At 39.1% G+C, this 24196-nt stretch overlaps 1 protein-coding gene across 1 annotated transcript in view; it reads right to left on the reverse strand.

Moving 5' to 3' along the window:
• stk32a (serine/threonine kinase 32A) overlaps positions 1-24196 on the reverse strand; it is an 88927-nt gene that overhangs the window by 6703 nt on the left and 58028 nt on the right. The window contains exons 7-11 of the mRNA XM_077224842.1: positions 11929-12018; positions 11066-11169; positions 9921-10037; positions 9657-9782; positions 8707-8835 (exon numbers count right to left, since the gene is read on the reverse strand). Of these exons, the coding sequence (XP_077080957.1) occupies positions 8707-8835; positions 9657-9782; positions 9921-10037; positions 11066-11169; positions 11929-12018 (566 nt within the window). The remainder of the gene's footprint in view (positions 1-8706; positions 8836-9656; positions 9783-9920; positions 10038-11065; positions 11170-11928; positions 12019-24196) is intronic.

Here is a 24196-nt window from a genome sequence, read left to right on the forward strand (position 1 = left end):
GCCGAGTGGTTGTCTCTGATGAGCAATCACTCTTTCCAGTTGCCTCGAAAGAAGTCCTCCTGTTGGTGTATATGGAGCATTCATCAGTGTTTCGCCACTGTATTGCACAGTTAAGAGCAGCATTTTCCCCTGTGCACTTCAGCGAAAAAGAACAGTTTCCTAAAAGAGCAAAATGGGCAGCAAGCGTCTTTTTAAAGATGCCTTTCTGTCCGTGTGTTTCTGGAGGCGGTCGATTCCTGTCCTCAACTGACGTCCATGATCGCTGTCTCTCATGTCCAGGCCGTGAGCATGCTGAGATGGCATTAGTGGATGGTTCATGTCCTCATTGCGAGAAAATGACCATGTCGACACTACGGTGACGACTCTTCTCGGGAAGTCCCCTCTGTTGTTACCCAGCCTGGTTCTTCTTCACACTACAGGGCGGGAGGTTCTGGGGGACCTAAGGGTTACAGTGGGAGCTCTTCCACCGGAAGGTCCACTGACCTCCCGCTCCTCCAATGTGCCATTGAACTGCTGGATGATGGCACGAGTCCTCAGAGGTAAACCAATGTGTCATTCGGCTCTTTAGGTGAGGACCAGTTGTCGATAGCTTCACTGCGAACAACTTGTGGGCTATTGTCCTCTGGAGAGGAAGATGAAGCTGAGCTTCCCCCTTCTGGGGTGATCACTCGCACTGAATGGGATTCAGAGTTGACGGCTGTGCTTTTCCCTGTCGCCACGGGCATCGGACTCGAGTGGTACCATCCACCTTGTCTCAACCTCATGGTTGGATGGTTGGTTCCTGGGTGTGGTGCGTGGTTCATGGCGAGGGTGCTTCACCGTACCCAAAAAAGGCGGTGGGTTATGGGTGATCTTTGATCTGCAAGTCTTGAACTGGGCCCTTCACAAGCTCCCATTCAAGATGTTAACGCAGTAACGCATTCTCATGTGCATCCGTCCCCTCACAAAAATCGACCTCAAGGACACATACTTCAACGTCTCGATTCTTCCTCGACTGGGTTGTCCTAGTCTCCTGGAATCTTTACCAAAGTCGCTGAGGCTGCCCTTGCTCTGCTAAGGAAAGTGGGCATTCACATTTTCAACTACCGCGATGATTTCTTTTTTCTTATACATGACATAAAACACAGGCACAATACAAAAAAGGATATATCATAATAAACAACAAAATGGATAAGTTGGAAGAAAATACAAACTTGGGTCTAATATCAACCATCCTTTGAAGTGACAATTTTACAAAAGTTCCTACAACTATAATTTTTATTTAAGGTGCAGGTTGGTCTTGGGAAACCTTTTTACTGAAAGAATTTTAAAAGTAATGTCCAGACATGGACATTTCTAGAATGAAATGATTCTAGTTATGTCAAGCTCTAAAGTATTTTAGTAGGCAGAAACTGCTATTTGTGAATATTGTCTTAAATGGTCGAGGGCCCTGTAGTCAAAAGGTTGGTAACCATTGATTCAGAGCAACTAAAGTAGATATCCATGAGCAGAACTGTGTATTCCGCTTTCTGATTTATATCTGCAAAATATTCTGTATTTGTGTTTTGGATGGCCAGAAATGCTGACGACAAAGTTGTAAAGAAAATGGTTTCTCCAACCCTTGATGTAGCCATATCATTATTTCAAATGATAACTTAGAAAAAACATGCCCCTTAAAAACACATATAAACAAAGCTCTGATTTGCTCTTTCAGATCTTTTTTTATCTAAAGGGATTGTTCTTGGCTAGAATAGGCCACAATCTGGCCAGACCTTAAGCTGATAGTTGGTCTACAAGAGACTTGAATTGAGCATTAGAGGGCCATTAATGTATCCTGTATTACACAAATTGTGAAAAAAGTACTGCAAAGCAAAAAGACAAGCGTTGTAACTCCTGCCTCTATAAATGTGTGAAGTCATGACTTTGAGTGTCATTAGGTGTCGAGTGTTTAGTGCTTACACCAGAAACCTCAGCCATGCAACTCCACGATTCAAACAGGCAAGCACAGGGATTTCCTTGAGTAAGCGTGACTGATGCTTAGTATGCTACAATCGAGGAGAGGCTTGTTCATACTCCATCCAATAGAAAGAGCTCTCTGAAACTCTCTCACTAGCTGCTGCTGAACACACAGTGTTAGTGCTACTAAAGGATGTTCACCCCCCAAAAAAGTGTAATTATTCACTCACCAAACATTTATTCATCTTGTAGGAATGGTTCACTGAAAAATAAGAGAATTCACAATGCAAAAAAATGTATGTGGCAAATTTTTGTAGTCATGTTGGTTTTATATGTTTTTTAAAAGCTTTTATTCAATTATCAAGAAAAGCTTACATTTAATTATTTATTTATGAATTTATATTCAAATATAATCACTTTTAAGATATGTTGTTTTTAAAATATATTTTTCAAAGAATTTCTTTTTTTGGGGGGTGAACTAACATTTTAACCACTGAACTTTAATTGTGTTTGTATTTCCAGACAGCATAATAGTGTCGGCCCAGATCCGGCCCACATCTGGTACGAGTGGAATCCACATGTCACTATGTTGGTGTCTGGGTTCTAAACATTAGTTTGAGAGAAGCTGTTGTAACTGTATAACATTCCTAACAGACACTAATGCTATACTAATGAGTATTAGTCACAGACTAAAGAAAAAGAGAAGATTTTACTCTGAACAGAGCATGACCTCTGGGAAGGAAGTGGAGTCAGTGTGGCCAGTGGGAGTGGGATGCTGCTCTTCATTTTGTTCTCGCAACAAGAATTTTCTCTGCATTTATCTGTGACTGGATTGAGCCCATTTCTCCATACATTACAAACTTCAGTGGGAGGAGAGAACTGAGAAGCAGTCAGGACAGAATGAGTTAGTGGGAGGATATCTGAAGCATACAGAGAGAAACAGGGAGAGTCAGGAGCATATACTGTAGGGACTGGTCATATAGTATCGATCCCCACTTATTCAGAAAATGTGAATGTACGACACTGACTTGAACTCCTACGGTATTCCTCCTACAGTAGTATTCAACACACTCACTCACTCACTCCTCTCACACACACACACACACACACACACACACACACACACACACACACACACACACACACACACACACACACACACACACACACACACACACACACACACACACACCTGACTGACTCTCATACTCACTCTCACAAACACACTCACTCACTCTCATACTCGCTCGCTCACTCACTCACACTCACTCTCTCATACTGACTCACTCTCATACTCACACACTCTCATACTCACTCTCTCACAAACACACTCGCTCACTCACTCTCATACTCACTCTCTCACTCACTTACTCAATCACTCACTCACTCACTCACACTCACTCACTCTCATAATTGCTCACTCACTCACTCACTCTCTCTCTCACTCACTCACTCACTCATAATCGCTCACTCACTCTCACTCACTAACTCACTCTCACTCACTAACTCACTCACTCACTCTCTCACTCACTCACTCACACTCACTCATAATCGCTCACTCACTCTCACTCACTAACTCACTCACTCACTAACTCACTCACTAACTCACTCACTCACTCACTCACTCACTCACTCACTCTCACTCACATAGTCGCTCACTCACTCACTCACTCTCTCTCACTCACTCACTCACTCACTCAATCACTCTCACTCACTCACTCACTCTCTCACTGTCACTTACTCACTCACTCACTCACTCATAGTCGCTCACTCACTCACACTCTCACTCACTCATAATCGCTCACTCACTCACTCACTTACTCAATCACTCACTCACTCACACTCTCACTCACTCACTCTCATAATCGCTCAGTCACTCACTCACTCACACACTCACACTCACTCAATCACTCACTCACTCACTCACTCACTCACTCACTCACTCACTCACTCACTCACTCACTCAATCACTCACTCACTCAATCACTCACTCACTCATAATCGCTCACTCACTCACTCACACTCACTCACTCTCATAATTCTTCATTCACTCACTCACTCACTCACTCACTCACTCACACACTCACTCAATCACTCACTCACTCACTCACTCACTCACACACTCACTCACTCAATCACTCACTCACACTCTCACTCACTCTCATAATTGCTCACTCACACACTCACTTACTCTCATAATCGCTCACTCACTCACTCACTCTCATAATCGCTCACTCACTCACTCAATCACTCACACTCTCACTCACTCTCATAATTGCACACTCACTCAATCACTCACTCACTCACTCTCTCACTAACTCACTCACACTCACTCACTCGCTCACTCTCATAATCGCTCACTCACTCACTCGCGTTTTTTCTCAGAATTTTCCCTCAGGATTGGATTTTATAACTCACAGTTGCAAATTTACATCTCACTAATTCTGAGAAAAGAAGACAAAATTGCGAGGCATAAACTTGAGAAAATGTCATAATTGCAAGAAATAAAGTCATAATTGCAAGAAATAAAACTGTAATTGTGTGAAAATAGTCAGAATTAATCGATATAAAATATATATACAGTGAGGAAAATAAGTATTTGAACACCCTGCTATTTTGCAAGTTCTCACACTTAGAAATCATGGAGGGGTCTGAAATTGTCATCGCAGGTGCATATCCACTGTGAGAGACATAATCTAAAAAAGAATATCCAGAAATCACAATGTATGATTTTTTAACTATTTATTTGTATGATACAGCTGCAAATAAGTATGTGAACACCTGAGAAAATCAATGTTAATATTTGGTACAGTAGCCTTTGTTTGCAATTACAGAGGTCAAACGTTTCCTGTAGTTTTTCACCAGGTTTGCACACACTGCAGGAGGGATTTTGGCCCACTGCTCCACACAGATCTTCTCTAGATCAGTCAGGTTTCTGGGCTGTTGCTGAGATACATGGAGTTTGAGCTCCCTCCAAAGATTCTCTATTGGGTTTAGGTCTGGAGACTGGCTAGGCCACGCCAGAACCTTGATATGCTTCTTACAGAGCCCCTCTTTGGTTATCCTGGCTGTGTGCTTTGGGTCATTGTCATGTTGGAAGACCCAGCCTCGACCCAACTTCAATGCTCTAACTGAGGGAAGGAGGTTGTTCCCCAAAATCTCACAATACATGGCCCCGGTCATCCTCTCCTTAATACAGTGCAGTCGCCCTGTCCCATGTGCAGAAAAACACCCCCAAAGCATGATGCTACCACCCCCATGCTTCACAGTAGGGATGGTGTTCTTGGAATGGTACTCATCATTCTTCTTCCTCCAAACACGGCAAGTGGAATTATGACCAAAAAGTTCTATTTTGGTCTCATCTGACCACATGACTTTCTCCCATGACTCCTCTGGATCATCCAAATGGTCATTGGAAAACTTAAGACGGGACTTGACATGTGCTGGTTTAAGCAGGGGAACCTTCCGTGCCATGCATATTTTCAAACCATGACGTCTTAGTGTATTACCAACAGTAACCTTGAAAACGGTGGTTCCAGCTCTTTTCAGGTCATTTACCAGCTCCTCCCGTGTAGTTCTGGGCTGATTTCTCACCTTTCTTAGGATCATTGAGACCCCACGAGGTGAGATCTTGCATGGAGCCCCAGTCCGAGGGAGATTGACAGTCATGTTTAGCTTCTTCCATTTTCTACTGATTGCTTTAACAGTGGACATTTTTTCACCAAGCTGCTTGGCAATTTCCCCGTAGCCCTTTTCCAGCCTTGTGGAGGTGTACAATTTTGTCTCTAGTGTCTTTGGACAGCTCTTTGGTCTTGGCCATGTTAGTAGTTGGATTCTTACTGATTGTATGGGGTGGACAGGTGTCTTTATGCAGCTAACGACCTCAAACAGGTGCATCTAATTTACAACCCCAAATCAGAAAAAATTCTATTTAACCTTTTATTAGCTGACAAAAGTACAAAGAAAAGTTTTCCAATGTTTTGACTGAGAACTCATTGTCCATTTTTTTCCAAAAACAAGCTGAAACATGGACTCATCTGACCACAGCACACATGTCCACTGTCTTCTAGACCGTCTGAGATGAGCTCAGGCCCTGAGAACTCGCCGGCATCTCCACATAGAACTGATGTAAAGCTTTTTCCTTGCGTAACAGAGATTCAAGTGGCATTTCTTAATGCAGAGTCAGACTGTGTTCAGTGAAAATGGTTTTCCAAATTACTCCTGAGCACATGTGTCTGTATTTAACGGATTAGCATGAGGGTATCTTGTGCAATACCATCTGAGGGCTCAAAGGTCACGCACATTCAACAGAGGTCTACTGCCTTACCCAACACAGACTGAGATTTCTCTGGATTCCCTCAATCTTGTGACAATATTATGTATGGAAGATGATGAAAGGCATAAATGCTTTGCAATCTTGCATTGAGAAATGTGATTTTTTAATTGTTTGACAATTCTCTCAAGATATTTGGCACAAAGTGATGAGCCATGACCCATCTTTGATTAAAAAGACTGAGAAGCACTTTTACACACAAACACAATACCCTCAACTATTACCAATTCACCTGCTCATTGTGGACTGTTTCAAAATAGTTGGATAATCTAATTTGGATAATCTTGTCACTTTTCACTTTACACTTTTACCCCAACTTTTTTGCGGTGTGTTGCAGCCATCAAAATAAAAATTTGTTCATATTTATAAAATACAATTATGTTGGTCAGTGAAAATATTGTAAAACATTTCTTTGTACTTTTGTCAGCTAATAAAAGGTTAAATAGAATGAACAAATCACAGATTCTTGATTTTATTGCATTTTACAAAATGTAAAAACAACTTTTTCTGATTTGGGGTTGTAGGATAATAAATGGAGTGGAGGTGGACATTTTAAAGGCAGACTAACAGGTCTTTGAGGGTCAGAATTCTAGCTGATAGACAGGTGTTCAAATACTTATTTGCAGCTGTATCATACAAATAAATAGTTAGAAAATCATATATTGTGATTTCTGGATATATTTTTTTAGATTATGTCTCTCACAGTGGACATGCACCTACGATGACAATTTCAGACCCCTCCATGATTTCTAAGTGGGATAACTTGCAAAATAGCAGGGTGTTCAAATACTTATTTTCCTCACTGTATATTAAAAATTATTTCTCGCAATTGCGAGTTTATATCTTGCAATTCTGACATTATAAATCGCAATTGCAAGTTTATGTCTTGCAATTGTGAGGAAAAGAGTTACAATTGTGAGATAAAAAGTTGCCATTATCTTTTAATTTTTGTTTCCATGGCGGAAACAAGCTTGCATGTTAAAGTGTGCTGAATTTACAAAAACAAATTTATGGGAAAGTACTTCTATCTACTTCAATGTAATTTTGTTGCAATTTAGTACATTTTAAATATATTAATTTTAAACGTAATATTGAATAACACACTACAGGTCAAATTATAATCAAGTACTTTATATATGCTTTAGTGAGTAACTAGAAGCACTTAAATTTACAGTGCCAGTGTTACATGTTAGATGTAGTAATTACTTTAAATTGTGCATCATTACATGCGACTAACCTAAACCCTACTCTAATCCTGAACCTAAACCCAGACAGCAACATGGTGTTGGCCCAGCCTGGGCCACATCTGGTAAATGTGGATTCAACCCATACCAGGTGTGTGCCGGATCTGGGCCGACACTATGTTGATGTCTGGAAAGGCCCCGATATACTCATGGCAAAGTTCTTCGCTTAGGGGGAAAAAGAAGTTCAAAATATGTGAACAGCGATATACTGTTAGCAAACATCCGATGCCGCCAACACTGCTGAGAGCGAAGTTTAGATGAATATGTAAATATGTGCTGCGTGCTTTTCTCTCAATTACAAAATAAACACACAACAGAAATGACAGCGGTGAGAAAACAGCAGTTAAGAAAGCATCGGATCATACATTTTTGCTCCAGCTCTGCAATTTGGGAATCCAGTCATGTTACATAACGTTTCTTTATAACGCACCTAATGCAATAGATTGCAGCAGCTTTAAAGTATTAAACATGAAAAAAGTGTCAGTGTCTCTTTCAATTGGAATTAAAAATTTAGTTTCTTCTATAAAGCAGCTCTCCAATGACTCGTGTCTGACCTCGACGGAATGAACAGAAATTAACCGGAGAAAAATTTCTCGTCAAAGAAGGCGGAGCCTACCTATAACGTAATCGCCATGGACCAATGGCAATGTTTCTGGAAAGTTCGCTTTGGCAAGCTGTTTCGAATTTATTCTATATACTTTTTTTTGGCATGATTGTGTTCGAAATAATGTCACACCAGTTCGTTCTTCGATTTCGCTTGAAGTAAATCGGGGCCATAACCGGCCTCAGATCCGTAAGATCCTGTACTCAGATCCGTAAATACATAAATGTATAATTACATTGTAATACGGCCACCTTAAAATAAAGAGTAATTCAATCAGTGCTGCAAAACTCATCATTATAAAACGTTTCTAAATGTCATCGATTCATAATTCCCACTGCATCAGAGAAATGACTCATACTGACAAACAAAGAACAGAGTCACTGCAGAAAAATTTGAAGGTAGTATGTTAATGCCATAAACAAGACTTTAATGTCTTTTTGCAGTTATGCAAGTTGTTGCATAACCACATTCAATAGTGACAGAGTGATCAAGCTGGGTTCAGTATGGGTTCTTACCAAAAACTGTTCTGAAGTAATAACTGTAATACGATGAAAAGAAGATGAAAAAGTTTACTCTTTGAGAGATGCTACCTGAGGAGATCCATCAGATCCGTTCTCCCTAGTCTTCTTCGCCAGCCTCTTCTTCTTTTTATGCAACGGTTTGGATTCCAGGATCATCTCCTCCAGCTCAAATGTGGGGTCACAGTTTAGTCGTCGCCTCTGCCAGCAAACAAATACTCATTTATATACAATGTGCCCATAAACAAATCAAAATCTTTTGGCAAGCATTACTACAGTATTTCAAAAAGAAGGGCACCTAATTGAATTGAATGTGCACTTATAGCGTACTTCAAATCTCATCATCACATTGTGAATGTCATCACATTAGAAACGCACAGACAGACATTACAAATATTGAAGCAAGTGGCTGTAATAGTGCCAGAGCTTTTCTAAGATTCACTTCATTTGTGTTGAGCCAGTTTTGGAATTCAGCATTTTTACAGTGCATTTCAAACAGAATAAATATTGCTTACGCGGGACACTTTGAAGGTAAAGCAATCACGGTAACCATGCTGAACTGTTGTTCCAAACAGACATTTGCAAGAAATAACCTCACCAAATGAGCCTTCTAAAATGAACGTTTGTTTGTAGGGGTCATCTGAAGGCTACCAAGATTCACTGCATTAAAACCTCTCAGTTAAAACCAATTATCATAAATCTGCACACGTTTTCCAAAGTGTAACGTTTGTCTTAAGTTCTTAAATTAAGTGCTTATAGTAATGCATAGATTTAATGGCCCTATATAGTTATATTTATTCGGTTTTGTTAATCAAATGTCTGCATGGCTTCAAATTGCTTATGAAAGAAATACATGCACATGTAAACAGGGATGTTTCACGCAACTTTACAAACATTATGTTTGCTTTAAGAATGTGATTTTGAATGTCATTAATATCAGTATTGTCTATATGTTTATGTCTGTTTATTTGCAGTGTGTGTGTGTGTGTGTGTGTGTGTGTGTGTGTGTGTTATATACTTACATTAGGGAGGAAGCCAGGTGGGATTTGTTTGCTGAGCACAGCATCCCAATTGACATCAGAGAGGTATTCCAAGTCCTGGAGCTCCGAGAGACAGGAAATCCTCTTCTGAGCGTCTACACACAACAGCTGACAACAGACGGAAACGCTTTCTTATGGAATCAATGTTTCCTATGGTATTAGATAATGTATATTTCTGTATATGATCCTAAAAATAAATGCAAATAATAAAATAATAAGGTATGACTACAGTGTGATTAATGCTACCATTTGTAAGAGAGATTTGATCCCTGAAGACCAGGCCGCAGGGTAACAGGGGTGCGCTTTGTGGAAAGTTTGCAGGATCTCATTGGCTGGTGTGTTAGTGCGCATGATGTACGGCCTCTAAAGAGAGAACCCAGGGTGAAATCAGCCATGATGCAACAGTCAATGAAATGTCTACATTTTCTTGCCCGCTGATTCTCAGCAATACACGATGAGTCTTGTCGAAAACACTTTATAATACTGTCCCTTTCATTAATGAATAACACAGAAACAAAAGAGGAACGCATTATTAACATTCTTGTAACTACGATTAACTAACAAGAAACTCTGATTAACAAATTAGTAAGTAATAGTGCTCAGTCGAATGTGGAAGTTTACTATTAGCTAATCAATAACTACTATTTTTATTCATGTCTCCCAGAGAACTACTATATACTGGTTAACAATTAACATGAATAATGCATAATTTATAATAAAAGGTACTGGTAACCCACTAGTAATGACTCAAGTGTTACTACATCTTTCTAAAGGAACTATTAATTATTTTTATCAGTATTCTAAAGTGAAAAACATGATAACTACCTAATGTTGACTGAAGCCATTGTAAGCTTTTGAGATTTTTGTAACATTTTGAATAGTAATTTCTTCTGATGGATTTGGTAACACTTGAGTCATTACTAGTGTGTTCCCATGATCTGCACTTTAACACTTGAGTCATTACTATCCAAAACCTTACAAAAATCTCAAAAGCTTACAATGACTTCAGTTAATATTTGGTAGTTATCATGTTTTTCACTTTAGAAAACTGATCCAAATTATTAGTAATTTTTTTAGAAGGATGTAGTAACACTTGATTCATTACTAATGGCTTACCGTTACCTTATATTATACATTATGCATTTTTAATATTAATTATTAACAGTAGTTCTTATAGTCTTCAGTGAGGTATGAAAAAATATTAGTTACTGATTAGCTAATAGTGAACAACCACATTCAACTGAGCGCTATTACTTACTAATTTGTTAATCAGAGTTTCTTGTTAGTTACATATTTGTTCCGGTGTAGTTATTCATTGATGAAGGAACAGTATTCTAAAGTGTTACTTGTCTGAATACTGATCTCAGATCAGATGGTTGAGAGACCCTCACCTGTCCACGGAGAAGCTCATATGCAGTAATGCCTAAAGACCACCAGTCCACTGAGAAAGAGTAACCTGGGTGCGTTCCCTCGAACGACTGGAACAGTTCTGGGGCTGCAACAATAGAAAACACAACAGCAAAGATTATCTGACAGAATATGAAGTACAGTTGTTTGTACAGCACTTGTTTCAGCATTTTCAAATGATAAAGTAGGTTTCAATGACATTACAGAGAATTTATAGCTTTGAAAGTTTAAGTTTTATTTACCAAATCTTTATTACTGAAATGATGTTCTGATAGTAGCTACACAGTGATAGCATGGTAATTTGGTGATGATTTAAAAAAAAAAAATCAAATTAGAATGGGGCAAATTAAAGCCTGGAACTGTGGAGCTTTAAGTTCCTCTATTTGACCAAAATCCTTATTTTCTGTTAGTACATGATAGCATTAGCATCTATTTTAGTTGACCATAAATGCTTGTAAGCACATTCGGCAAAACACACCCAAATAGCAACATAGTGTCGGCCCAGATCTGGTACACACGGATTCCACACGGGCCAGATGTGGGTCGGATCTGGGCCAACATTATTTTGCTGTCTGGGCTTAAACCATATTTTAACCATAGCTTTTAATTCTGTAAAAAAAAGGCTGTTAATGTCAGTCTAGGATTCACTGTGAATTCCATGAATTTTATTAACAGAACAAAGAACACTTCATCTGATAAAAAAACTGTGAAAACTACTTTCCTATAACATTTAACAATTTGCCAATGAATAGTAAAATAAGGAACCTTTGACAGAACTTGTTTATCCACAAAAGTAAAGCTTGACTAGAAGTCGTTCAGTGTTAAAGAGAAGTATGAAAGCTCTCACCCATGTATGGTTTTGTCCCTGCAATAGATGTGGCTTTTAAGTCTTCCTTCACAATAGCAGCTATGTTAAAATCTGTCAGGTGAGCGTGACCTGCAAAGAAGAGATAAACACTAAACAAACCCACATACTGTACACAACTATATATATATCATTGCACTACAAGAAATTGAATTCATTTAAATCAAATATAAGGAAATGAACAATGAACAATAATCAAAACTTCATTTTCTTTAAATAAAAGTGTTCAAACGGATGCTTACACAGACTTTCCTGAGATTGATGGTTTCACGCTAATGGCATCCCTATTTACATTTGCTGGTGATGGGAAAGTACATACTGCTGAGTATGTTAACATCATATAATCAATATCTCTTGATACCTGCAAGGTCTATAATATCTGGAGATAGCTGTCTGTCAGCATTCCCATTCATCTCAAGGCACTGGCTGAGTTGGAGCAGGACTGGAAGTATGTGACACTCATGATTTGTCTTGGCCCAGGGGCACTTAGTTTTCTATACAGATTTTATTATTATTATTAAATTATTAAATTTTTTTGAGGCAGTCACCTGAGCCATGCGACCAATTACTCTGGAGCCGCAGGGGAATGATGCACGGACACCGATTGGCTGATGGCCCCACAACAACATACACAGTCCCAACCCTATCATTTTCACGCTTTAAAAAACCCTCAAAGAAAAAACAAGTAGTCAATGGCAAAGCTTGTCTTATAACAGTGGTTATAACTGGTTCGGACATGGGACCCACATTTTCCCCATGGCCATTAAGCCGGAACCCAATTTTTTTTAGGAATTTGAAATAAGCAAATTTATTTCTCAAAAATGGTTGACAGCAAAGCAGTGTAACTCTGCGGATGCGCTCTTTCCACGACAATGCACTAAAACACGGGCACACAAATAATTCACAACATTCTTTTACAGTCGTGTTCTCATTTTAATTTTATGTAGCCTATATGACAAGCTTGCGCTGCACGTTGCACTTAACTTATCTTCCTTTTCGAAATGATTCCAATCATATTTTAAAGGGATAGTTCACCCAAAAATGAAAAATACCCCATGATTTACTCACCCTCAAGCCATCCTAGGTATATATGACATTCTTCTTTCAGACGAATACAATCGGAGTTATGTTAAAAAATGCCCTGGCTCTTCCAAGCTTTATAATGGCAGTGAATGGCCGTTTATGTTTTGAATACCATCACAGTGCATCTATCCATCATACAAGTGCTCCACACAGCTCCGGGGGGTTAATAAAGGCCTTCTGAAGCGAAGCGATGTGTTTGTGTAAGAAAAACATCCATATTTAAAACTTTATCAACTAAAATAACTAGCTTCCGGCATACGGTCATACGCAAGTCGACTTACGCCGAAAGAGTAACACTTGACGATGTATGACGTAGATGTAGGAGTATCGTAAGCTTTGACGCCTCTCTGGTTTCAAACAAACAGGGCTGGGCAACAAACTCAAGCTCCTCCCACATTTCTTTAAAAATTTACATTTTAGACTTCTAATTCGTGACTGGTGTTTTGTTTTGCTCCATCCTCTTTGCTTCCGCGTTCGTCATTACGTTGTGCGTCAGGTCAAGTGTTACTCTTTTGCCGTAAATCGATGTGTACGGCCGTCTGCCGGAAGCTGGTTATTTTAGTCGATAAAATTTTAAATATGTATATTTTTCTTACACAAACGCATAGCTTCGCTTCAGAAGGCCTTTATTAACCCCCCGGAGCTGTGTGGAGCACTTTTATCATGGACAGATGCACTGTGATGGTATTCAAAACATAACGGCCATTCACTGCCATTACAAAGCTTGGAAGAGCCAGGACATTTTTTTATATAATTCTGATTATATTCGTCTGAAAGAAGAAAGTCATATACACCTAGGATGGCTTGAGGGTGAGTAAATCATGGGGTAATTTTTATTTTTGGGCGAACTAATCCTTTAAGTGATTCAAAACCATCATGACGAACAGAGTGCATCTGAAGTTTCTCAGCTGAAGTAAATAATTCATTATTTATCGCCTTTAATTTATCGGCTTGATAACATTAACATTAAAAATTACCATTTATCGGCCAACACCGATATGGTGGCCGATATATCGTGCATCCCTACTCCTTTATAGCCTTGCTTCCAGGGTTTCATATTACATTAGGTAAAATTAGTCAAAGATAAAGTTGAATCATATACAACATGCATGCATTACAACAGTAATACCCCATTCTACAATATATACAACCCAGCTTTGTCTCAGTATTGAGGTTGAAGCAGCACCTTCCAGAATCTACTCCTTCCTTTCTTCCCTGATAAAACAGTTTGGTTTGGTTTTATTTGTGGGACTGTTGCTCTACTCTTTCCTGGTAATGCGAGGACTTTAAGTGTGGTGAACAGCGAAGGAAATAACAGTGACCGAAGTGAGAGGGCCAAAGTCAGCCGCTCACCTTGATGAAGATCTGCCATCGCCACAGGCTGTGAGAAAACTAGAGCAGGTTCTCTCTGTGTGTGTGTGTGTGTCTGTGTGTGTGTGTGTGTGTCTGAGTGTGTATGACGAGATACAGAAAAAAGGGGCACATGGGATTTTCTTTTTATCTAAGAATATGCATATGTGTCCCTATATCATAGAGACAGTAGATGTTGTGGATGTGTGAAGTGTTGATATGAATGTAAAACAGCTTTACACTGGAGCTGCATTATTTACACACCAACAATGGACCTCATAGTTAATTATGTCTTTTTGAGATATTGAATGTAGATTGATAAGGGTAAAACATTAATGTAAACCTTCCAGCAAATTTTGGATTACTTTCCTAATGCAATGTATATCATTATAAAATGGTTATCGAATTTGTGTGCCTGTCACTGCTTGTGTAACATAAGTAGTCAATTAGAATGTTAAACTATTTACCTATACTAATCAACAATAAACCTTAAAGTACGGTGGCGCAGTAGTGCATAATACAACGAAATCAAGCCACAACAAAACGAAATCAAGCCATAACACAACGAAATCAAGCCATGTTACGTCCTATGTTATTATTTGTTTGGTGTTGTTTGTTTCTTCTTTTCTTTCTCCTTTTTACTTTCACTCTTAGCAGGGCGATGCGGTTATCTGATTGGTTCATCCATCTACCAGTCATCGAAATCCTCGGTGATGATGCAACGCGGCTCCACCAATGAGGGCGCAGTATGCGCCTATAAAGAGCACACCTGTGTGAGAAGCGGGAGATTCCACTTTGATTTGTTTGAGACGCATATTTGCCCTGTATCAATTTAGTGTTTGAGAAACTGTGTTCTTTGAGAACTTAGAAGCCATTTGGGTCGTCTTTTCTCTTGAGTAGTTTGCCGTTGGTCTGGTTGTGAAACTTGTTATTTAACGGGGAAGAGAAAAGAACAGGTGAGATATCACGTGATATACATGTGCTACACTGAGGGATCAATTGTGTATAGAACACTAGTTTAGCGACACGTGCCATCTTTTGTACTTTTCGTTTTGTAGTAAGAGCAGTTTATTTAGGGCGTCTCTGACGCTGAAGATCTTTTGTTTTTTTTATGAATGTCAATTTAGTCAGATTATAAATTGTTTTGTTTAGCCTATAATTAGTAAGACTGGTTTTGGTTTTGTTCCTTTCTTTGATTTGGCACTGTCTGGTTCTTTTCTCTTTACCTCTTTGTTTTGTGAACTTTTTCTTTGTATGAATTGTATCTAAATGGTACACTTATTCAATTAATTATCTTGAGGTATTCTTTACATCTTGCTTCTCATTATAATAAATCCTCAACATACTTCAATTAGACTGGTTTGTGTGAGATGTTTTTCCAGTACACGTTCAGTATTTTAATGTTGCACGCTTTACTCTTCCCTAGACTTAAAAGGTTTGTAACATTAATGGGGGCTCATCCGGGATATTTTTAATAATTTTTCCCGATAAAGTAAATATTATTCATGTGCTGGAAACAGAGTAATTGGTACAGGTTATGGAGTTTTTGTATGTGTACTAAGTTTGTATTTATGTCGTGGATTATAGTATGCTGGATAAGTATAATTGCCATGACTTTGTTTAATTTGCAAACTTTCATTGAGAATCCATCTGTGGAGCAGTTTGAAAGATGTAGGAAGGGTGATTTGTTATCTGTTGCGGCTCATTTTCAAATTCCGGTAGTGAAACAGGCTCTTAAGAGGGATATCAAAAATGTTGTGTGGAATCGTCTAGTGGAATTAAAAGTATTGGTAGGACCTGTTTCAGGGGCAGAGTTCGCTGGTGCAGAGGGGTTTTCTCCTAATCCTGATATAATGGATCGAGACAATGTGCAAAGTGAGTTATCTGAACCGGTGCTTGGAACTGAGAGGAGGACAGGTTTATCGCCGTTTGATCCATTTTCACCTGTTTCTTCTGGGTCTAAGGAGGATACGAAGTTAAAAGTGCGTTTAGCTCGTTTACAGATGGAAGCTCAGGACAAAGCTCAAACTCGACAGGCAGAGTTGGATTTGCGTCTTAAAATACGCACCCTTGAGATTGAGTCGGAGAAGCAGGTGAAGATGCGACAATTAGAATTAGAAGCTATGAAAATTGTTGGCGGTACAGCCGTGCCCGTTCCTCCTGAAGTTACGAGAGTTCCTTCTAGAGTCGTAAGTGCTTCTCCGGTTGCAGGTTCAAGTTCGGCAACGAATACATTTGATGTAGGTAAATATATATCGTTAGTACCTCATTTCAGGGAAACCGAGGTTGATTCTTATTTTTGCGCCTTTGAGCGTATTGCGACTTCGCTCGCTTGGCCGAAAGAAGTGTGGACCGTATTACTTCAATGTAGGTTGCTAGGGAAGGCACAAGAGGTATTTTCAACATTACCTATAGAAGAGAGTTTAAAATACGAGACCGTAAAGCTGGCAATTCTCCGTGCGTATGAATTGGTTCCTGAAGCCTATAGGCAGAGGTTTCGGAATCATAAAATCAATCCTAATTCTACTTTTGTAGAGTTCGCGCGAGAGAAAAGTAATTTGCTTGATAAATGGTGTCACGCAAGTAAAGTTGATGACTTTGCGTTACTGAGAGAGTTAATCTTGCTTGAAGATTTTAAGGGTTGTCTACCAGAACACGTTGTGCTTTACTTAAATGAACGAAAGGTATCATCTTTGTCACAAGCTGCTGTTTTGGCAGACGCATTTGTCCTTACGCACAAGACTGTGTTTTCTCCACGTATAGACAAAAGCGCAGTAGCTAAAAAATCTCCTGGTTTTGATCAGTCTCCCCGAACGAAATTCGTTCCTTCGGCATCGAAAGAAGTTCGGGAGTGTTTTTATTGCCATAAGCAAGGTCATTTAATTGCCGACTGTAACGTCTTGAAACGAAAACAACAGACAATTCAGACGAAAAGTGTCGGCTTGGTAAGCGCTGTAGGCATTCCTCGTACCGGATTATCTAATGTAGTACAAGAGGAGAATATCCCTGATGTGAGTTATAAACCTTTTGTGACAACCGGGTTTATTTCGTTATCTGATAATGGAAATGAACAAAAAGAAATCCATATCTTGCGAGATACTGGAGCTAGTCACTCTTTCGTCTTGGCAGATGTATTACCTTTGTCAGCCGAATCATATAGTGGTTCGAGTGTTTTTGTGCGAGGTATAGAAATGGGTGTGGTTAAGGTTCCACTGCATCGGGTGTATCTAAAGAGTGCGCTTGTTACAGGGTTTGTTCAGGTTGGAGTACGTCCTTCGCTTCCGGTGAAAGGAATAACTTTCATTTTAGGGAATGACTTGGCAGGGGGTAAGGTTATGCCTACGCTAGAAGTAGCAGATGCACCAAATATGCATCTCCCTTCTGACGAGTTATCTCGAGATTATCCGGAGGTGTTTTCGGCGTGCGTAATTACTCGCGCGCAGTCAAAGAAAAAGATCACTGATGTTGAGTTGGCAGACACTTTTATGGTACAGGATCTGACTGCTGAAGAAATAACGAAAGCTACATCGGAGAAAATTAGTGTGAAAAGTCTAGAGAGTGTGCTTGATGATCATAACTTTTTAAAATTGCCTGTAACTCGCGAGAGGATTATTGTAGCACAAAAGAAGGATCAGTCTTTAAATAAGTGTTTCTCTAATGTTGTTCGATCCGAGACTTCTGAGAATAGAAACAGTCTCCGTAACACGGCCTATTTTATAGATGCTGGACTGTTGATGCGTAAATGGAGTTCTGTGGCTGACACTGATTCAGACTGGAATGCTGTCTATCAAATCGTCATTCCTAGTGAGTATCGTCGATATATTTTATCCTTGGCGCATGATCATGCATTATCAGGTCATTTGGGAGTGACGAAGACATACCATCGCATTCTTAGACATTTTTTTTGGCCAGGATTGAAGAGGGATGTGGCTAGATTTTGTAGAACGTGCCATATTTGTCAGGTAACGGGAAAACCGAATCAGGTGATCAAACCCGCTCCTCTTTTACCTATTCCTGTAGTGGGTGAAGCGTTTGAACAGGTGATTGTCGACTGCGTCGGACCGTTACCTAAAACAAAGTCCGGTAATCAGTTTTTATGCACGATCATGTGCAGAGCTACTCGATTTCCCGAAGCCATTCCGTTGAGGAAAGTCACGGCTCCTGTGATTATAAAAACGCTGCTTAAGTTTTTTTCCACATTCGGTCTTCCTAGAGTTGTACAGACGGACCAGGGAACTAATTTTTTATCGCGACTTTTTGCACAGGTTTTAAAATCACTATCTATCGAACACTGAGTGTCAAGCGCCTATCACCCCGAGAGCCAGGGAGCTGTTGAAAGATTTCACCAGACATTAAAATCAATGCTCAGGAAATACTGTCTGGAAACGGGAAATGATTGGGATGAGGGTGTTCCTCTGGTGTTATTTGCGGTGCGAGAAGCCATACAGGAGTCACTGGGTTTTAGTCCGGCTGAATTGGTGTTCGGACACACTGTAAGAGGACCACTCAAGATTCTCAAAGAGAAAATGTTGGAAGCTGATTCTGGGTCGGAGGTTCATATTTTGGACTATGTTAGTCGTTTTCGGGAACGACTGCATTATGCTTGCAGTTTTGCACAAAAATCTTTGGTGAATGTTCAGTCTGGAATGAAGAAACGATATGATGTGAAAACTGTTTCTCGTTCTTTTCAACCCGGGGATGAAGTATTAGTGTTGCTACCTATTCAGGGTTCTGCATTATCATCACGTTTTTCAGGACCCTATGTTGTGTTAAAGAAAATCAGCGAGACTGATTATGTTATTCGAACTGCTGACAGAAAGCGTCAGTCGCGCGTCTGTCATATTAATATGCTCAAGTCTTATCACACCAGAAATAATTCCCGAAACGGATCTACTGAGGTGACCATAGGGCCCATGGAATCTTCTGTGGCTCTGATTTGTGGACTACCATCAAACCTGGAGGATGAGGCTGGTGCAGATGATGACATAATCCTACGAAATACTTCTCAGCAGTGTGCTAGTTGGAAAACTCTGAAATTTTGAAGAATTTGCCGACACATCTTACTCATTTATCTGGGGTTCATGTGCAGGACATTGTGGGTGTTGTCACTGATTTTCCTTCCTTATTTGGGGATGTTCCGTCGCAAACTACGGTGTTGCGGCACGATATTAATGTTGATGGCGCATTCCCCATTAAGCAGCACGCCTATCGGATGAACACTGTTAAGAGAACTATTATGAACCAGGAAACTGATTATTTGTTGCAGAATGGGTTAGCAAAACATAGTAGTAGCCCCTGGAGTTCTCCTTGCCTGTTAGTGCATAAGCCTGATGGGTCGTTTCGTTTTTGCACGGACTATCGTCGTGTTAATGCGGTTACGGTGCCTGACTGTTACCCACTTCCTAGAATGGAAGACTGCATTGACAATTTGGGGTCAGCCAAGTTTGTCAGCAAGTTGGATTTATTGAAGGGGTATTGGCAGGTTCCGCTAACTTCTCGGGCATCTGATATCTCTGCTTTCGTAACTCCGGATTGTTTTATGCAATATCACGTGATGGCGTTCGGGTTACGAAATGCACCTGCCACCTTTCAAAGATTAATCCAAACCGTGTTGGCTGGGGTTCCTCACTGTAATGCTTATCTAGATGATCTTGTACTATATTCAACTGAGTGGACAGAACATCTGAAACTCCTTCGCAAAGTGTTTGAGCGTTTAGAGAAAGCTACGTTGACGCTCAACCTAGCTAAGTGTGTCTTTGGTAAGGCGAGTGTGACCTATCTGGGTAAAGAAGTGGGCGGAGGACAGGTAAAGCCTGTGGAGACTAAAGTTATTGCCATTACCGAATTTCCCGCGCCTACTTCACGGAAAGAATTACGACGTTTTCTGGGTATGGCGGGCTACTATCGTAGTTTCTGTGTAAACTTCTCTACGGTAGTTAATCCCTTAACAAATTTGCTTAGCCCTGCTAATCCTTTCATCTGGTCTGACGATTGTCAAAATGCATTTGAAACAGTGAAAGCTTTGCTGTACAATACTCCTGTCTTGGCTGCGCCAAATTTTGAACGTTCTTTTAAACTGGAAGTGGATGCAAGCGCTGTGGGAGCTGGAGCAGTGCTTTTGCAGGAGGATGATGTGGGAGTCGATCACCCTGTTTGTTACTTTTCAAAGAAGTTTAACAAACATCAACGAAATTATTCCGTCATTGAAAAAGAAACTTTGGCTTTGTTGCTGGCCCTACAATTCTTTGAAGTATATCTGGGTTCTTCAAGTGCTCCTATAGTCGTTTATACAGACCATAACCCTCTGGTTTTCCTTGCAAGAATGTATAACCAGAATCAACGCCTTATGCGTTGGTCGTTGGTGGTTCAGGGATACAATCTTGATATTAAGCATAAAAAAGGGTCAGAAAATGTGTTAGCCGATGCTTTATCGTTGTGTAGTTTTAGAACATTAAAAACAGACATGTTCAAATTCAAAAGCTTGATTGTATTGGTAAGACTGACTTACTACAGATGAAATTTTGCCAATTTTACCTCCCTTCATGTATTTACACTAAATCATTTCAGGAAGAAATTACTGTAATTCACCTAAATGGTTTTTTCCATGTTCCAATGCTTGTAGTACAATCCTAGATTTACCAGTCTAGACTATACATACTGACATACTTACACAACTAATAGTGGTATTGATATCTTTGTAAGACCGCAGACTCTATAGAACAGTGGCAAGGAAAACTTTACCCCGCTCCGAGAGCCCTCTAGTGGTCGGGAGCATTTCCGTTGTGTTGTAGCTTGATTTTGTTGTGTTGGGCCTTGATTGTGTTGTTTTGTGGCTTGATTTCCTTGTGTTGTGGCTTGATTTCATTTAGTTGTGGCTCTATTTTGTTGTGTTGTGGCTTGATTTCGTTGTGGCTTGTATTTGTTGTGTTGTGGCTTGTTTCCGTTGTGTTGTGGCTCGATTTTGTTGTGGCTCGATTTTGTTTTGTTGTGTCTTGTTTATGTTGTGTTGTGGCTTGATTTTGTTGTGTTGTGGCTCGATTTTGTTTTGTTGTGTCTTGTTTATGTTGTGTTGTGGCTTGATTTTGTTGTGTTGTGGCTCGATTTTGTTTTGTTGTGTCTTGTTTATGTTGTGTTGTGGCTTGATTTTGTTGTGTTGTGGCTCGATTTTGTTTTGTTGTGTCTTGTTTATGTTGTGTAGTGGCTTCTTTACGTTGTGTTGTGGCTTGATTTTGTTGTGTTGTGGCTTGATTTAGTTGTGTTGTGGCGTGTTTTCACGGTGTTATGAACTTATGTTTGCTTTTTTAAATACCTTTGTGTTGTGCACTACTGGGCCATCGTATTTAAGGGATAGCCATCATTTTCTCACCATGATGTAATTTCAGAATTGACTTTCTTTCTTATGCGAAATTTCTTTGTCCATACAGTGGAAGTCAAGGGTTACCAAAAAGTAGGACGGAATTGCGGAATCCTGTCATAAAAACTGAATTTACTGTATAACGCGGAGGATTCTGAGAGTCACTTGCCCAGCATTTTACGGTTTCATTTGAGGAAAAACTATCGTCATATCATAAACACAGTGATTTAAAGGTCTTCACGACAACTCGTCAAAATAAAAGTTAAGTTTGACCTGAAGAAATTGTGACAGAAATATATTACTCTTGTACAATAGAATTTAGCTACATATCAATGTAATTATAGTACTAACACTACTAAAAATAAATGTTATTAAAACTATATTTTTTTAAATAGATAAACTAAATTCATGTTTTTGGTGGATATCTGTCTATCTATCTATCTATCTATCTATCTATCTATCTATCTATCTATCTATCTATCTATCTATCTATCTATCTATCTATCTATCTATCTATCTATCTATCTACTAAACCAATTTGTCTATCTAGCCTATATATCTATCTAGCCTATCTATCTATCTATCTATCTATCTATCTATCTATCTATCTATCTATCTATCTATCTATCTATCTATCTATCTATCTATCTATCTATCTATCTATCTATTAAACCAATCTATCTGTCTATTTATCTACTAAACCAATCTGTCTGTCCGTCCGTCCGTCCGTCCGTCCATCCATCTATCTATCTATCTATCTATCTATCTATCTATCTATCTATCTATCTATCTATCTATCTATCTATCTATCTATCTATCTATCTATCTATCTATCTATCTATCTATCTATCTATCTATCTATCTATCTATCTATCTATCTATCTATCTATCTATCTATCTATCTATCTATCTATCTATCTATCTATCTATCTATCTATCTATCTATCTATCTATCTATCTATCTATCTATCTATCTATCTATCTATCTATCTATCTATTAAACCAATCTATCTGTCTATTTATCTACTAAACCAATCTGTCTGTCCGTCCGTCCGTCCATCCATCCATCCATCCATCCATCCATCCATCCATCCATCTATCTATCTATCTATCTATCTATCTATCTATCTATCTATCTATCTATCTATCTATCTATCTATCTATCTATCTATCTATCTATCTATCAAAGTGATCTATCTATCTATCTATCTATCTATCTATCTATCTATCTATCTATCTATCTATCTATCTATCTATCTATCTATCTATCTATCTATCTATCTACTAAACCAATCTATCTATCTATCTATCTATCTATCTATCTATCTATCAAACTGATCTATCAAACTGATCTATCTATCTATCTATCTATCTATCTATCTATCTATCTATCTATCTATCTATCTATCTATCTATCTATCTATCTATCTATCTATCTGTCTATCTACAAAACCTATCTATCTATCTATCTATCTATCTATCTTTTGAGAATTGAGAAAAGACCATTTAAAAGACAGAATAGAAAAATTAGTGAGACTCAAATTATTAATAATTTACTGCCGTTTTGTGAATATTAAGTAATCACGTAATCAATAAAAATGTAACTGTAGTCTGATTATGAGTATTTTAAAACACAATATAATTGTCACGTGCTGACGTGACTTGATTATCCACAAACAATGAGGCTTGAAGCAGATGAACATATGAAAACTAACAAGATGCAGTAAAAACAATGAAACCAGAACTCAACCACAGGAAGAGAACACAGACACAGCAAGACAACAGAATAACAAAATAAGAGTCCATGAAACAGTGACACAGGAAATCGTGACAATAATAATTGTTGGACTCTTTTGATTATGTAATCCAGAATACACATAATCAGTTAATACCCATCATATGGACATGGTATTCCAGCACTATAATCTATGATTAAAAAATGTGTTGTGAGTGAACGAAGCATAATGGCATTTTTCCTGCTCTTCTTTCCCTCCCTCCTTCATACTGTGTCTTTCTCTCTCATGTCAGAATGCAGAGTGTTTTTCAACTGTCTCTGTGTGTGTGAGTGGTCTTGACTACCGCAGTATGAGCAATGGAGGCAACGTATGTTTTATTCCTCTGGATATAAACACCCATGTGTCCAGTGAGCTGTGGAGAGCACCTCCTCTAGACGTGAGGTCTGCAGGAGTCAGCGCTTTACAGACACCCTTCAGGGGCTCAAGAGAGCACTGGTCTGTGTTTGTGAGCCGAGATGGCCTTAAAAAGCATTCTGACTTACAAACATCTGTCTGATTTTAGCGTACAGATGTTTTGCCATAGGCTTCATCAGCAGTCGGCATCTTCATTTACAAATCTTGTATGACTTTCTTTCTTCTGTGAAACGTAAAAGAGTATATTTTGTGAAATGTCTAAAATATGCTTTATTTTTGTCCATTCAATGGAAGTCAATGTCATCAAAACTGT

The sequence above is a fragment of the Siphateles boraxobius genome, unplaced genomic scaffold, assembly GCF_051911475.1.
Source record: "Siphateles boraxobius isolate OS27281-9 unplaced genomic scaffold, OSU_SipBor_1 92, whole genome shotgun sequence".
Taxonomy (NCBI): Eukaryota; Metazoa; Chordata; class Actinopteri; order Cypriniformes; family Leuciscidae; genus Siphateles; species Siphateles boraxobius.